Source organism: Schistosoma haematobium, chromosome ZW (genome assembly GCF_000699445.3).
Source record: "Schistosoma haematobium chromosome ZW, whole genome shotgun sequence".
Taxonomy (NCBI): Eukaryota; Metazoa; Platyhelminthes; class Trematoda; order Strigeidida; family Schistosomatidae; genus Schistosoma; species Schistosoma haematobium.
In genome coordinates this window covers 50,130,514-50,148,080 of record NC_067195.1, presented here as the reverse complement: position 1 = coordinate 50,148,080, position 17,567 = coordinate 50,130,514, and the positions used below count along the sequence as shown (strand labels likewise).

The 17,567-nt window shown below is 30.9% G+C and overlaps 1 protein-coding gene across 1 annotated transcript in view; it reads left to right on the top strand.

Annotated features, from left to right (window-relative positions):
- Positions 1-16,990, top strand: part of CTSL2_1 (Cathepsin L2) — a 107,720-nt gene extending 90,730 nt beyond the window's left edge. Inside the window, exons 19-26 of the mRNA XM_051211652.1 lie at positions 360-728; positions 2,161-2,229; positions 3,426-3,851; positions 7,967-8,050; positions 10,011-10,125; positions 11,506-11,632; positions 15,678-15,937; positions 16,807-16,990. Of these exons, the coding sequence (XP_051071737.1) occupies positions 360-728; positions 2,161-2,229; positions 3,426-3,851; positions 7,967-8,050; positions 10,011-10,125; positions 11,506-11,632; positions 15,678-15,937; positions 16,807-16,907 (1,551 nt within the window). The 3' untranslated portion in view covers positions 16,908-16,990. The remainder of the gene's footprint in view (positions 1-359; positions 729-2,160; positions 2,230-3,425; positions 3,852-7,966; positions 8,051-10,010; positions 10,126-11,505; positions 11,633-15,677; positions 15,938-16,806) is intronic.
- Positions 16,991-17,567: the final 577 nt, after the last annotated feature.

The following is a 17,567-nucleotide window of genomic DNA, read 5'->3' as shown; positions in this document are numbered from 1 at the left end:
GGTTTGTTGATATTTTGGCTTCATCAATTACTTACTGGATAGTTATTCTCTCTCATTTTTAGTATTGGTCAACAAAAGAGATAATTAGTCAGCTCTAAATGTAAGAAACGTATGTTTGTCAGAAATATTTAAAAATAGGAACTGAGGCTGACTTGATAATAACGAAACTTTCGGAAAATAAATGCAAATGAAAAGCGTTATTACACTATAAAGACATTTGTCAAAGAAGGATAAATATTAATAGCCATACGGTTCGTATAACAGTAATACATGCACTGCAGAAATAAATGATATATTTCATTGATACATTTACCGTATATTGCTTGCTACTTTTATTACCCTTTCGTATATCATTATAGCTCTCTATTGGATTGAACAATTTGGAATTAATTTCAAAATTTATTCAATGCATTCTACTATTTTTAAATGTACAAACTCCTTGGTCGTCTAATAATAAAAATATTGTTCCCAGTATTTCTAATACTAACAACACGAGTAGTGTTCTTTGTGGTACTATCACTGGTAAAAGTAACAATACTAAAAGTAATGATAATAATAACAATAATCGTGGGACTATTGATACCACAAATGTAACCAGTAAATCGATTGATGATGAAGAAACTAAAATTCCCTACCAACATTTAGAAACTTTAAAGCGTCTTCAACATAAAGGATATAGTGAACTTATTCGTGTATTGAATCGAACAATCTATCGTATGAATGCTAAAGTAAGTATTCATAAAAATCTATTTTGTTGAATTTATCTTTGGTAAATTCTTTCTCGAATGAGTTGGACATTGTTTAAAAACCTTCATATATGTATATTAACTAATGCAGTTTTTGGTATTTAGTTAACAATGTTTACACTACCAGAAGTTTAACAACACGAATAGTGCATTTACATCTTATGTAACTTTTTTTCCATACAATAACAAACTCAGGAAAAAAAAGCGAAAAAACTATTCTAAGTTGATAAAAATTGACATTATTATTATTACTATTGTCAGAAAGGGGTTTTTGTGGATATTATGGTAATTTAATAGTTGAATTCATGAGTCAGTTGGAGCTACATAACCATGAAAAATCTTCAAACACTGGATGGCCATTTCGTTCCATTGTGGAACTCCTCAGCAGTGTGCACCCAAGACCCCTACTCTCAGTATTCCAACACAGAACCTCTCAGTCTCGTCTGTGAACACTTAACCACTAAGCCATTGAGCCGGCCAGTATCCAACAGTGTTAATGTCTAACTTCAACTAATCCACGAAATTGAGTGACACATCCACCATTGCCATCAGTGAGTTACTATCTCACAATTGATGCGGTTGAACTCTACTGATCATTAATTCTCAATAGAACTTCAAGAAATAGCTCTTGAAGCCAGTCAGTAGTAAGCATATGATGATTATTATCAGTTCTGTATTTTTATAAACAACCGAATCACTATGTATACTGATTGCTTCACATTTCAATCTTAATTATGTACTGAAATTAAATCTCTATTTCGTTGTAATCATTTTACCAATCACTAAATTGTCAATCCGCGATGAGGATCAAGAACTTCAATTAAAAATACGTTTATATGAAAGTGTTTGTTTGAGTCTATTCCCTAAATACATGTTCAAGTTCTTTAAAAAAATTCTAGAGTAAACTACACGTTTATATTACTGACCTCTATAATCACAAAGACATATATTTCCTCTTATAATAATTCGCTGTCAATACGTAACAGATCAACGTCAACTTATTTATAATCTTTTCTCATGCTAAATTATTACGTAATCTCCAATTGTTTTCTAACGTTTACAGTGTAAAACCATATGAAAATCAAGACTATTAAGTAACTTAATGAAAGTATCTTTTTTCAAAGACTTTAAATTGTACGGAATGTATATGTAAACTACTTCAGTACATAAACCATTGCATTAATTCCGTATGTCTCAAAAAGTTACAGAATGCATGTATCAACCTTCAACTGTAGTTTTTCACTGTGATCCTTCAAAATAATGTTACATGATTTTAAAGTTCAAATATTCCCTTCTTACTTACTGTAATTGTTATCATTAACATTTATTTAGTAGTCAATTACATTTTCATTTTTTTACATAATCACTCTAAGTTATAAAATGAGCATAGCTTATTCCTTTATTTATTTATAAGATGAGACCAGAAATCAGAAAGAATGTCTTTCATTTATGTTGGAGTCTACGATCAACTCCTGTTGATAAGGTGAGTAACTTCGAAGAATGATTATATCACATTTTATTTGATAGATAAATAGTTGTACAGAAATCATGACTAACTGTCCATTTATTATTTGAATATTTCTCATTTATTCATTCATAAGCGTATACATGTTGCAGTCTAGTCACTTACCGGGTATTCATTAATGTCACATTGTCGATGTATAATGACTGACTATATTCTATTGATTACTTTTAAGTTTCAAAATTATTCTTAACAATCTGATGTCAACGTGAAAATCAAGGAATTTCGAATGACTGAAAGCAAATTGCAATCAGTTTTGGATGGAAGGTTTGTACCACTAAAAACCTATCAACTAGTTATCCCAACAACATAAAGAAAATGGATGCTTTCCAATAACTTTAGACATTTAATAAAAGTTACCTTTAACAATAGCTGAGTAATGCGATCAAACTTCAGAAGTCAATGAGACATATAAGAATAAAATTCGTAATAAGTTAGTCTTGATTGTTCAAAACCAAGTTCTTAAACTAGAAATGGGTCATAAAACTAGAGAAATCTATTATTGCGTGAAAGAACGGGTGACAGTGCGTCTTTTTTGAATACCTGACTTAAAACTTATGAGTTTCTGAGTTTCTTAATGCACAACCTAGCACTGAGCTACAGAATTACACTGGCAGTTATTAACGTGGGAATATATAATTTCGTTCTGATAAATAATAACATTTATCGAAGTGAAAGAATCAATGAATATATCAGGATGGTTGTCAATCAGTCACTTGATTACAGTTTAACTTAACAAAGTAGTCCAGAACACAAAGATACATAAATATAAAAGAAAACTTATGAAGACAACCAGATATAAATAAGATTAGTAAAACTGATTAATTTAAAGACCATGAAATAACTTATAACAGCCTATCTCTACGTAATGTAAAATCTGATAGCGTTGTCCAGAACATAATTGTAAGCCATGAAATTAAACCATATAACTCAAAGAACACAAAAACATTTGAATAATGACAAGCTGAGCAATACTATGATGGAGTTTTGTTCTCTGAGCTGGAGCTGACCAAAACATTTAGCTCAGAGAATAAAACTCGATCAAAATCATTCATCTGAGCTACAAATGTTCTCCACCATCTCATGAACAATATTAACGCTATTTATTATATATATATAATTACATTAGCACATTAACCGATACAATTTTTATATAGGCTATGCATGATTTAATCGTTTATTTGGACTCCAATATAAGAACATTAAAAATTAATGTATCTAGTAATTTATTACATCGTTGTATACTATCAATATGGCATGAATGTCTTGAACAATATATGGAACAAACAATTAAAGAAGGTGAAATTAATTCAACTAATATTGGTGGTCCTGGTGCATTTCTACAAATTAAATCAGATTTTAATGCAGATAATAATAATAATCCAACAATTATACCACTATCTACTCATGAAATGTATGAATTAATATCTAATTTACCAATGGAAATAGATAAAAATCAAATTTTTCGTGCTAAATCTACATTAGAAAGATTAAAAAAGTCTTTAGGTATATTACTTGAATTTTTCTTAAAAATTGGTGAGGATCAAATCAATAAAGGAAGTTTAGAAACAGAAGAATATAATGTAAGTTAATAATTATCTTTATTTATAATTTTATTAATTACGATTATCATATATAATCTTATTGAACCAACATTCATACAACATACTTGATCGTTATACTATGGAAAAACTACATACATTACAGCTTATATTATTACTATATAATCTATCGTTGATTTCATGCATGAAAATTGTCGTATTAGTATCAGAAGTAGTAATTTCAATAGTTGAGATCATGAGTCAATTGAAGCTAGACCACAATGGAAAGCCACTACAAAACCCTTTCTGATACTCATCAACATATGCTCACTACTGACTGGCTTCAAGAGCTATTTCATGAAGATCTATTGAAAAGCAATGATCAGTGGAGTTCAACTGGGTTTTTTGTGAGACAACAACTCATTAATGACAATGGTGAATATGTCACTCAATTTCGTGGATTAGTTGAAGTTAGACATTAACACTGTTGAATACTAGCCTGCTCAATGTTCTAGTGCTTAAGCTTTCGCGCGCAAGATTGAGAGGTCCTGTGTTGGAATACTGCGAGTTGGGGTCTTGGATGCACACTGCTGAGGGGTCCCACAATAGGACGAAACAGCCACCCAGTGCTTCCAGGTTTTCCATGGTGGTCTAGCTTCAATCAACTCATGATTTCAACTATTGAAATTATTAAAATTAGTTCATGAAATTGTAGAACTAATACATTGATCATTTACATTCACCCTGTTCTACATTGTTTATGCAGCAGAGGTGAAAATGTCAGACTTGACTGTTCCTTTTGCATATATCAGTCCATAGTCTCAGATTTCATTGCTCATGCATTTTCATACCAATTGCTCTTCCTTCCCGGCCTTTCTCTCTCAATCTTCCACTGAAATACATTCTATATCTAACCGTCGTTAAATATTACTGATGTGGATATGTTTGAAAATTAACAAATTATATTTGATCATGTCGAACAGCATTCGACTAAAATAAGATCTATTCGTCAAAACTTTAAAAAAAGAGATTTTAGATATTGTGACCAAAGTGATCAACAACCATTAAATATTACTGGGTACTATCGATTCATTAGATAGCAGTGAATTGGGTTTGCTTTATACCTGAACTATTGAAAAACCAATTTCATATGATTTTTAAGCAAAGATGGATAGTGGTTAGCAGTGGAATCCAGTTTGACGCGCGTTACATTCTATTTGAGACTCGTCAGGTGGATGTACCCGCATCCCAGCGATGATGATCACTCCGAGATTCAAACCCAGTACCGTTCGCTTCAAACACCACCGTGTTCTCCACATAGCTACTGAATCATGATAGCCACTTGCTTGCGCAACACTAAGTGAATTTAAATTTAAATAAAGAATTCATCATTATAGCTAAGTGTGAGATTTCATGCAAGCTGTTTAAGATGTCGATTATTGATATAATGTCAATGGATGTTAGTACAAAATCAGAATATATTATATCAAGTAAAAGCCTGAAATACCTGAGACATTCCACTTTCTTGTAACGAGTTAATATCTGATTATACTTTAGAAAATCTAACGGCATTATTTTAAATTTATCTAATATCCTAGACGATCTAATGTTTTAAGAAGACAAGATCTGATGTCTTTTTGTTCGTAGACACAGACAGGCGATTAATATCTTCAGGGTGGTATCAAGTTTTGCACTGAAAAGTGCTTAGAAACACAAATGGCGTATGTCCATAATCGTAACACGTAATCATGAAAAATTCGAATTTATGAAAGCTTATGCATCTTCTTTTTTCGTTTCTTAAATGATGATCATTAACCACTACTAATTTTAACATATAATCTAAAATAATTAAAATCTCCTATAATAGCTTTGTTACCATATAAATAACTTTCTTTTACAAAATCTAAACAAACTTAGAATTGAAACGTTAATTGTAATAAAAGCCTGTTACGGCTTCATTCAACATTTGTGAAGCAGCTGAAGTTTGTTTTCAGTGTTTGACTCATTCAATGCTCATAAAAGATGCTTGCATAATAAAGTACTCCAGTCTTTTAACTCAAAATAAGATAATTATCGTATTGACTTTCAAGCAATATAGTTTATGTCATTAAATAAATTAAAATATCTTGACTACATAAGACAGAAGTTAGTAAACTCGGTACGAAACACGTTTTTATTTGATGTCATTCGAAAAGGGATCAGATCATGAATAACACTAATCAAAACTAAAAACAGCCTTAATATGTACAATAACCGCTGCGAAACTGGTTTTATCATACAATACTCGACGCTCCATAACACAAACAAAAGTATACAAATATATGTATTATGTCACACCCAATTAAATATATCGGTTTACGTACAAATGTATATCTGAGGAATGAAAAAATGAGCAGCTACTCGTTTTACTGAACATATACCAAGGAAACTGAGTCTCTGGGGACTAAAAAGCCTACGTAATTTGACAGCATATCCATCAGCTAGTAGATGTGGTGCATAACGTTAAAACAATAAATGAATTTAAAGTGGTGAATAACACAGTTCAGTTAAATCTTATTAAACTTTTGTAGGCTATAACAATCAGAAGGTTTATCCTAGACTTATATGCTTAAAAACATCAGTGGTTAACCATCGATTACCTTGATACTAATTCATTTTCCAAATTTATAATTTGAAAAGATTTGACTTATTAGCTTAGGTGAAGCTAAGGAGAAAGGAACGAAATACAATGAATTCATCGTACTTTCCAAATATTGTTGTTCTGTGGTTTGTTCAATTTGACATACATTCCATATTTATACATAAAGTAATTAGAAAACTTATATAATAATTTATACCATAATCCTAAAGTGAACAGTTTCAAGCAATCTGATATTACGATATATGAATAAACGAATGGAATGTAAAGCCTAGTTTTTAGTCAAAAAGAACAATAACAAAATAGGTATACTAATTATCTAATATATGCATTGTCACGTTTACATGTTTTTCTGTTGTTATATAATGTTATTATGATCTCGACCGAAAGCATGAAGTTTTTTTGTTATATATTGAGTCATTTTGGAGGATGATAAATTGTATCATAATAAGCTTATCTGAAGGTCAATGGCAAATTTATCTTTTTCTTTGATGAAAGTTTGTGGAATGTTTATAGTATGAATGACGAACTGATCTTACCTAGATCACATTAAAAACTAGGAAAAACTAGATAATTGTTTAGTCTTAGTACGGGGATCTCCAGAAACTCATATCGCCGTGAACCGAACCTGAGACCTTTGCTCTAGTGTCTGAACGCTTAAGTTTGAAGCCAGTCATCAGTTAATGAAAGATGGTCGTACAGTATACTGAATACATGTGCATCATTGAATGACAGCCAAATGGTCTGGAGGTTATGCGTCCGTACTAGAGAAAAGGTCTTGGGTTATATCCAGGGCAGTTGGTTCGTGGATGCTTTCTGATGAAGAGTCAGTCCCATACTAAAATGGGACAGGTTCCCGGTGCTTTCCGCTTTCATACAGTGGTCTAGCAATGATCAATTCGTGTTTGAACTACTATATTCCTTAATTTAAAAAACATCAAAAAATATAGCTTCATGTTATAGTTTCGTTCCTTTGGGACAATAAGAAGTCATACACATCTCATCAGATTCTCAAATTTATCTAATTATTTGAATCTATTGCAAAAAAGACAACCGTAAGAATTATTGAGGAAAAAACACAACTTACCTGAATATTGTAACATGAGAGTTTTTTATCCTTTTAAGCATAAATTAATGGATTTCATACATAATTCAGTATTTATAGCTGAATACTGCATTGAAAATAACGTTGTTTTTAACTAATTGGTCAAATAACGTTATGTTATTGTATTTAGCATACACTGGAGACAATAAGGAGAAAACTTTGAGCCGTGACTCATTGACTTCGGAACTTAGTTTCACTGCTGGTATACAAATTGGCATATTTTTGTCTTTAGAAAATGCATATTATATTCATTCCTTGAACTACAAATATGCACAATAGTCTAATCAGGGATCTTGTCAATATGTGTTCTCTTTTATTGAAATATTCATACGATACAATATAATCATAATCTTTAGATATTAACAGTAATTATCAAAAAACTGTATGTTCGTTTGTTTGCTTTTTATTCTTCAGAATGTAAAATATTTGATCCAACTATATAACAGTAGTACACCAGAAGTGGTTGAACAGTATTTCATTGAAAAACTTAATGAACAAGTAAGCTATCATTATTCATGAGTTGAACATTGTAGTGTCAGTTACTATGTTAAGCCCACATCACATTCTGGCTTCCGGACAGTCCAATTTATCCATTCTTTTTGAGTCATATTTTGACCGTGTTAATTACTCACTTATCAACCTTGACTGTTTTTATATGAGCGTTTGTGTGCACTTCTTACCTTACTTATCACAAGACACTTATTTAAGGACCGATTCACCAGGAAAATTGCAATGAATAGTATTCTTAAAACTTTATGATTATTATTAAATCCAAAGATTTTGTAACTGACTTAACATATATCAGTATGTTACTGGTTTGAATAAATAAACATTTAGAAGAACACTTGTACTCTAAAAATTCTGCACCTAAGATACTGTAGTTTCATATCTTAGATACTGTGTTATTCACCATCCAACCGTGAGAAAAAGTATCCAGGAAACTGGATTATAAAGTAATATTTTCCTCTGGTTACTCCTCAAAGACATTTTGATGAGTTTATGCAGGACAGCTTAAACAATTTGTAATGGTAAATAGACAATAACCACTTTTCGTAGGAAATGTGATCTATCAGTGCCACAATATTAGGTCCTTTCAGATAAAATAGAAAGGTTAACACGGTTTTTGTCTTTTAAATTTAGTCCATATCATGAACCAACGTTAGTTAGGGAACCAAACAAAAACCAGAATCCACTGGATAGTTGTTTTTACCTTATAAATCCTTATCAGTCTGTACTCCATATATTATCACTGGTTTTACTGCCCTTAGACAACAACAGACATGAATTCAACTAGAAAAACATTAAAATTCTTCTTCGAAGAAATCCTAAAACTGTCGGGAAATTTCTAAGGGTATAGCTTTCAGATTAATTAATAGACACATCCACATTGAACTAATCTGTCAACCGATACGTTAAATTTCTGTCAGTCACATGATTAAAGGTCAACCAAACAAAACAGTCATTTTGACTAGAGGTGACAATAAAGTCAAAAAACCTTTAAATGCATCCAGTCATAAACGAAGCCGCTAGAACGAATTCTGTGCTTGTAATTCTTCAATAATGCACATGGAATGAGCACACAATTTATCGACTGATCAAAATGAAGTCATTCAGTTAGCCTTTACTAGGAATTCAAAGTTGAAATGTTGAATGCTAACTTACTTAAAAACTTATTTTAATATTAAAATGAAGATCAATTGCTCTAAAACACCCTTTTTCAGAGTTTTTCTCAATTCCATCCAAGAACGTATCATTCTATACATTATTTAAATTGCGCACAACAATTGAAATAATCTGAGAGTTTGTTTTTCTTGGTCTTGACCGCTTTTCAGCAAAAATCACTATATGCAAAGTAGTGAGAGTATTTTTCGATTATTTAATTCAACTAAAAAGTGGAGAACATTGATATGGTCAAAGGAACGTTTACATAAACCCAATGAATCGTCACAATGAAGATGTTATATCAAGGAAAACTTTCTCTTCAATGATCTCATTTTCTCGAATTGTACTAGTGAATTTACAGTAATTTTTCATTCACAGAGGTTTATAGTAAAGTAGAGAACTCTTATGTCACTGACAGAGGTACTAAAAATCGATCAACACTTAAAGTTGAGTAATAACCAGAGGGTGATAATGTATAAAATCAGAAATCGCCCTCTTAACGATGATACAGGATATGAACAAATTAATGTCAAAAATAATTTACAAAAAAAGATATAGAACAATGATAAGAAAGATACTTGTCCGCTTGATAAATACAAGAAAAAAAGAGGACAAATAGGTGACGAAGATTTGCAGATTACCAAGGCGTGTCACGATTATCGTAAACTAATGAATTCAATAAACTGCTTCTGAACACAAAAAATATCAAAGTTTATTCCATTTACAAATTTCTTATTTAGCTTTCTTTAGAACCAGTTGTCAATAACTTAACACTCATATACATTGTTTATTTTAGGAATTAGCCAGTTCTTCTTCATATGGTAAATTGACAGTAAAGATAAGTTATCAACGGACATCATTATATGTAGATATACAACGAGCTACAAACCTTGTACCACTTGATTCAAACGGTAAATTAAACTATTTAATTGGTATAGTATAATTTAATCTACTCATTTAAATGCACCTTGTCAGCATTTACGAATTTAGCTGACTATTTCCCTATAGTGGAGCACAGTGCGTTTTATTACTTTTCTAAAATAATGAATATTTTGCTTTTCTCAGCAGTTTTAATTCATGATCTAGTTCTGGTTTAACCATAACATGATAGTATTTAAAAGTTAATTGTTATATTTAGTTTTCATATTTTATTAAAGTTGTGTGTGCTGAGCTACTTTACTTTCACCTCTGTATAGGTACTTTACTCGGAGTAAACAAGTCTTTGATTGAGATCATGAACTGATCGATGTTAGACCACCACTGAAAACCCGGGAGCACTGGATGGCCGTTTCGTTCTGTTATACAACTACTCAGCAGTTTACATCCATAATTCTGCGTATAGGATTTGAACCCCGGACTTTCGGTCTCATGCACGAACGCCTAACCTCTAGATCACTGAGACGGCATCCAACGGTGTTGATGTCTAAGTTTAACTAATCCACAATCTTAATCGAAAACGTAACAATCTCCACAACGCCGTACTGATAAAAAGAAAGTTTCTCCAAATATTGTGATATTGATGTCTTTCATTTGCTAATTTGAATTTACACCATAAAATGCTTCCTAAACTGGATCAGAATATTCAGTAACTTTAATTATTTTACAACTAATTACACAGCTGGACTATCTGAAGACAAATACATTTTAATTCATAAGTGATAACCAATCTCAACTCAAATTTACGATTGTGTTGTATTAAACTGACGAATAGTTGCATTGATTAGACCATAGTACATGATATTGAAGTGTGTTTAAATGAAAATACTCGCTCAGTAATATGACTATTCCAAAAAGTTATGTTGACTCAAAAATATCTATATCCAGAAGCTGTTTTATGGAAATTTGTTTCAATTGAGAAAATATTTAATTAATGAACAAGGATTAGAAAATTTAAAATAGTTTACCATTACATGTCATTATATCAGGTAAAATGCATTGTTGAAGTTAAAGACTATAATTCAAATGAAACTCATACCATCTGTACAAGTCATTAGCTATTTGGACTTAATAGCTCAGTGTATTACACGATAGTGTTTGAAGTGAAACGTATTGAATTCGAGTTATAGTGTAGAAAACAATACTGTAATGTAGACACAATTTTCTGACAAGTACAAAATTAGGAGATATGTCCATTTTACATTTCAATACCATCTAATATCCAACTTTAATATCTTTGAATTGCGAGAAATTCGACAGTTTTTATATTCCATATTTGTTACATTACTCTTTTTGAATTAAAAAGACTCTCAGAAAGAAAATATATGTTATTAAATCATCATTTATTTTAAAAGGTTTATCAGATCCATTCATAATTATTGAATTACTACCTAAGCATATATTTTCGGAAACTCCAAAGTCATCACGAACAAGAATTGTCAAGAATACAGTTGATCCTGTATTTGATGAACATTTTGAATTGTAAGTATATCATTATAATTCATTAAAGCTCTCAGTTCCTTTTTTTCAAAACACAAATAAATAGCACATTTTAATTTTATATCATTTAATAATTCACTATGAATGTCATTCGATTATTTGAATATTGATTTATAGCTAAACGATGAGTCTTTGAAGCATTACAAGTTAAGATATATAAGATTCTATGAAAGACTGCTAGGTTGGGAATGGTGTAATGGACGCTATTCTCAAGGGCATTTATAAGTAGTGTGTAGTGGTTTCGAAATTATAACAAATGTAGAACCGAGTGAAGCATTTTAGTGCATCGAAAGCAAAACGTTGGCAGAACACTTGAAGGTCAGTCGAGAAAACAGTTGAGATTGCAGAATGCACCATAAGATGCAAATAGACGATTGAAGGTTATGCAAATTCTTTTTAGCTTCTCAAAACAAGTGTATATACCTTCTGTTTACTGTCATGTTTATACACTGGTGTGAAAATATATAATTAACATTTTTAGGTTGAATTTGACCGCATTTTTTATTTTTGGCTATGATCATGCGTTGTAATGCATGAAATCCCTTCTTGTGATTCAGTAATAATTTGGCATTTATCTATTCAGATGTGTTCCTCTTAAAAATCTTAGTGAAGAATAATGATTTCAAACTACTCTTATTTCGTCTCTGGTAATTTATATTGGTATGGTGTAATTTCTTATTTATTTCTGAGACCAGAAGTCTGGCCAACCTAGTGGACACAACAGATAAAGTCTCAATCACAAAAAAACAGTTTATTTTAAATAATTCCGTTAAAAATCTATGAATACATAATGTAACCTGAGGCTATAAAGTATCAATTGGTAATCTATGACTTATCAAAACGTTGAATCAATTTACTTTGAGAAAAATATATAATAAGTAACCAACCGTGATTTATATGGAATACAATCATATCGTACTTGAAAGACAGCACAATCGAATAAAGATTGAATAAGGGAGAATGAGTTAAGTGAATTTGATAATTATTATACATAGTTTTGCTTACGTTGAATGAAATCCATTGTTAATGTTGGCGTCCTGATGTCGAAATTGTGACCGAATTCGATACCTTTTATCTGTCATGATATAAACAAGCTTTTAATTATCAGATATTTGCTGCAGTTATTAGTTAGGACCAGAAAATCAGGTTATGGAAACATGATTGGAAGAAATATCGAATGTTAAAAGTTTTCACTTTATATATTTATTTTGGTGGTAACATGTAGAGAATATTACATAATGTTCCAAGATGTAGGCATTTGTAATAGCCCGAGAGGCTTGAGATATTTCCTACTTCTTTTCCTTCTGACCTATTTTTGACGTAGGCTATTAGTGTTAACATGACAGAAACCTTAGAAAATCATTTAAGTGTTCAAAATAAAGATATGATAATAAGCTATAAACTATATTTCAATCCTAAAAACATGATATGCACTTGATAATTGACATAATTCCAAGCTCATAACAAAGAATTAATTACACTATTTACCATCAAAGTTACAACTAAGCTTAGTAGCATTCCAGTAATTTTTAACATAAAATTGAAGACAATGGTGTACGGTGGCGCAACTTCGTGGATTGGCTGAAGTTAGACATTAACACCGTCGAATGCCGGCTCAGTGGTCTAAAGGTTAAGTGCCCACGCGCGAAGCCAGTAGGTCCTGGGTTCGAATCCTGCGGGGTGCGGGGTCGTGGACGCGTACTGCTGAGGAGTCCCATACTAGGACGAAACGGCCATCCAGTGCTTCTAGGTTTTCCATGGTGGTCTAACTTCAACTGACTCATGATTTCAATCTGTAAAATTGAATTGTTTAAAAAATATTTGAAAAATTCCCATATTGTGATTTAGAACAACATATATAAGCGAAAAATATTATTTTCAGTTAGATCTTCATCAGGCTTCACTCTAATATACAGCAATATTTGTAAATATATACGAATCTATTAAACCAATCAAGGCAGTTTATGAGTCAATGATAACAGTGGAATAGATTACATAAATAAATATAATAAGTGAAAAGTACAGATTGGTAATGTGATGACAAGTGTACTAATTGTGATAAGAATAATAAAGCCTTAAATCAATTTTACATAATGGGAATTCGGTCAATGATTAGAAAAATATAGACACTGAAATAATATTCATAAGATTACGTAATAAAAAGTGTTTAGATAATTGGACCGTGAAACGTATATTTCAAAAAAAAAGAAAATGGTAATCTATGTGATCTATTCAACTGTTATCACTGACTACCATGATTAGTTTATTAATTTCACATATGCCTATAAATATCACTATATATTAGAGCCTGATGAGGATCTAATCAAAAACAATATTGTTCGCTTATATATGTTGTTCTAAACAATATTTATTAAAACTATGAAAAAACAACGAAATATTTATTAATTTCAATAGTTGAAATCATGAGTCAATTAAAGCTGGACCATCATTGAAAAACCTGTAAGTACTGGATGGTTGTTTCGTCCTATTGTAATACTCCTCAGCAGCGCACATTCACGATCCCGCCTCGCGATATTCAAACCCAAGATCAATCAGTCTCGCGCACGAACGCTTAACCACTAGACAATTTATTGTTTTATATAAACGTAAACATTGTTTCACTAGATTCTTCACGGTACTATATTTCCATAAGAAAAATTGACTTAAGCATATAGTTTTTTAATAGCTTTATATTTAATTATCCAATAAATGAGATTGTTAATGTCAAACCACGTTAAAGTATCTATCTTATTTATGCGTTTTCTAATTATATATTTTTCACATGCCTGATTATTATCAATGAACAAAATAAGTTTACATATTCCATGTTTATTTAATATACAAACTATAATAAAAAATAGTTAATAAATACATCGTATGATAAAAAGTACATTTTTATCAACACTAATTATGTTTATGCATTTAAATATATACATGACTTGATTACATTTGAAAGATCGATTATCATTTATAATGTTATCTCATTGAATTACATATAAGTTTACAGAACAGAGATTTCAACTACTTAACTATATGAGGACTGAAATTTAAAAAAGTAGTTTAATCATTTGTACTGCGGTGTGGGTTACTTATATCCACACAAGTAGCATATAACGACGGTCAGGCATAAAATGGTATTTTAGTAGAAGGTCGATGGGGAAAGAACCGGAACGGAACGCAATTGGTATGAAAATGCATGAACATTGAAATCTGAGACAAGATACTGATATTTGCAAAGGAACAGTTAAGTTTAAGATGATGGATTGATCTTTTGCAATTTAACTATTTACTATATGGTTCTTAGATTTTATTGGGATGCTCTGTAATTTAGCGTCAAGTGCATTCGATTGGCCCCTACTCGTGTTCTTGTTCACGACAGGACAACTGAATCACAATATGAAAAGGGCAAAGAAAAATAAACTGTAGTCTCATCAGAAACTTCACTTTCTGATACTCTCACTTTTGAAGTGTTTTTTTTTGTGAAAACTACTGTTAAGAGATATCGTGTTATTAAGTAAATCATCTTAGGATCAAATTTTGTTGAGCATTCAACGTATCATACCATATTTGCAACCACTTGAAATTCATCAGTTAACTTCTTTTAAATATAAAAAATAATCTATTACATGAATCAATCATGGATATGGTATTTTTGACATGAGACACTAATAATTTATTTGGCTTTCAGGCTGCTAATTTATTATTAGGCGCCTCATATAAAAGAAAAACTTATATTCCCAGACTTTCTGTACTTAAATAGTCATGGCAAAAACAACAGAACTCACTTAATCTCATGCATCTAGATGGTGATTTCAAAAAAGAATAAATTTAGTATTGATAACTATATCACATACATACTACGGAACTATAATAAACAATAGTATCGAGATATTCGCACAATAATTTCCAGTACGAACAACTTGGTAAAATTATGTTTAGTGAAGCAACTGTTGGGTATTGTTAATCATAGAATCGATTAATCCACTATTTGACTTAAATGATCAAAATGTATTTCTTTAATTTTCAGTCCGGTTACTCCAGAAGAATTACAACATCCATCATTCTGTTTAGCTTTTATTGTCATGGATCATGATTTGATTATGTCGGACGATTTCGAAGGATGTGTATTTATTCGACCTTCATTACTAATGAAATCATCAAATAAACAAGAAATAAATCCAGAGAATTCGAAACTAGTTTTTTCAAACTCTCGATTACAGAATAGATCTGCCAATGAATACAAACAGCTACAATTATGCTTACCGCTGATCCGACCAATCAGTAAAAGTAAGTCAATATATATATATATATATGAAAATGACCCTTTGATACATAAAGGCTATTTTGACTAAAATTAGGAATATGAAATGGTTAGTGTTAAATTTTTTTAATGGAGGTAGTTTGCCAACTCATGAAATCACGGACTATTAGTATAGCGACAAAACTGTACATATTCTAGTGTTGTTGATATAGTTAAAGTTGACCCTTGTAAATCACAAATTATATACTCTTACTGTCTATGTAACCTTGTATCCTGAACACATCACGATCGTTTTATGCTTATACATTCTATCGTATTTTTAGTTTATTTCCATATTTATTTGGCTTTAAGGATCATATGTTCATGTTTTAATGAAAAATGAACGTCGTTTGGAGTAATATTGGTGCACTAAGCAATAAATAGCTTATTCATCCTATATCTAACACTTCTCATAAGTGTGTACCAACAAATCTACAAAGCGTCCGAGTCCAATTAGATCGGATCCCGTGCTTTATGTTGTTAATTTCAGTCAATTTATAGCCCAATGTGACCATCAGTCAGTGTTGTCGGAGAAAGATTTTATCGATTGCCATATGTGTAATTTTACAGGTCATCGATTTGAGTTAAAAAGCCATGAAGTTCGAATCTTAAAACTATTCACTAAAGAATTATTCATGTAGGAAATACTCATGATGAATTTAATACTGTTTCAATTCTAAATGTGAAAATGAATATACAAGTAAGAAGATAGCTTGGTCATCTGAAGAGCTTTTTTTAAAATGGGATTTATAATGATAAAAAAATTATAGCTCATGTGTACCGTACACCCTTTTAAATACATTTGTTAGTTAATGTTCAAAATCATTTTTTTGTCATGGAAAACTTTTATTTTCAGAATATGGCGCATTAGATATTTTGGGTCAACGTACCGACTCATATGCCCAAGAAATATTTAAACGATGGAAAACTCTAGAAGACAGTGAAATAAATCAATAATAGGAAAGTATACATAAAATAAGACAGTCAATTCATTAAACTCTAATTAATTCATTTCGTGTTTTCTTTTAGAAGGACAATAGAGCAGTTGTTACTTCAATATTTACTGATATAATCAAGCTTATTTTCTCTTTATAATTCATCTTTACAGTCATCATATCGCTATCATTATGAATAGTATACTGTATAATCAAGGTTTTTTTCCCTAGAAAAATGAATTAAAACAAAATGTTCAAGTTTTTTAATAGTCGTAATGTACTATACATTCACGTAATTGTGTTTATCTATACACATTATGAAGTAATCGACATTTTATTATAAATATTTTTTATGTAAGTATAATAATGATGATTATGAAAAACAATTTATGCTTGTTTGTTTTTGTATATACACAAATAAGAAATACTTCAAATAATAAGTTTATATTGTTTATTATTAAAGCATAAACATCGGTACAAGAATGTACTATATATGCGCCACATAAATCATTCGATATGTGTGAGGGTTGGAATACTGCTCGGATGCCCAAACCGAAGCAGGCAGTTTTCTTAGGTGGTAACACCACGAGTCTTCGATGTGAAGGTCTGATCCACAAGGTAGTGGAGCAACGTCAGGAGATGCAGTCCCATGGTAGCCGGTGACTAACAATTGGTTCATACG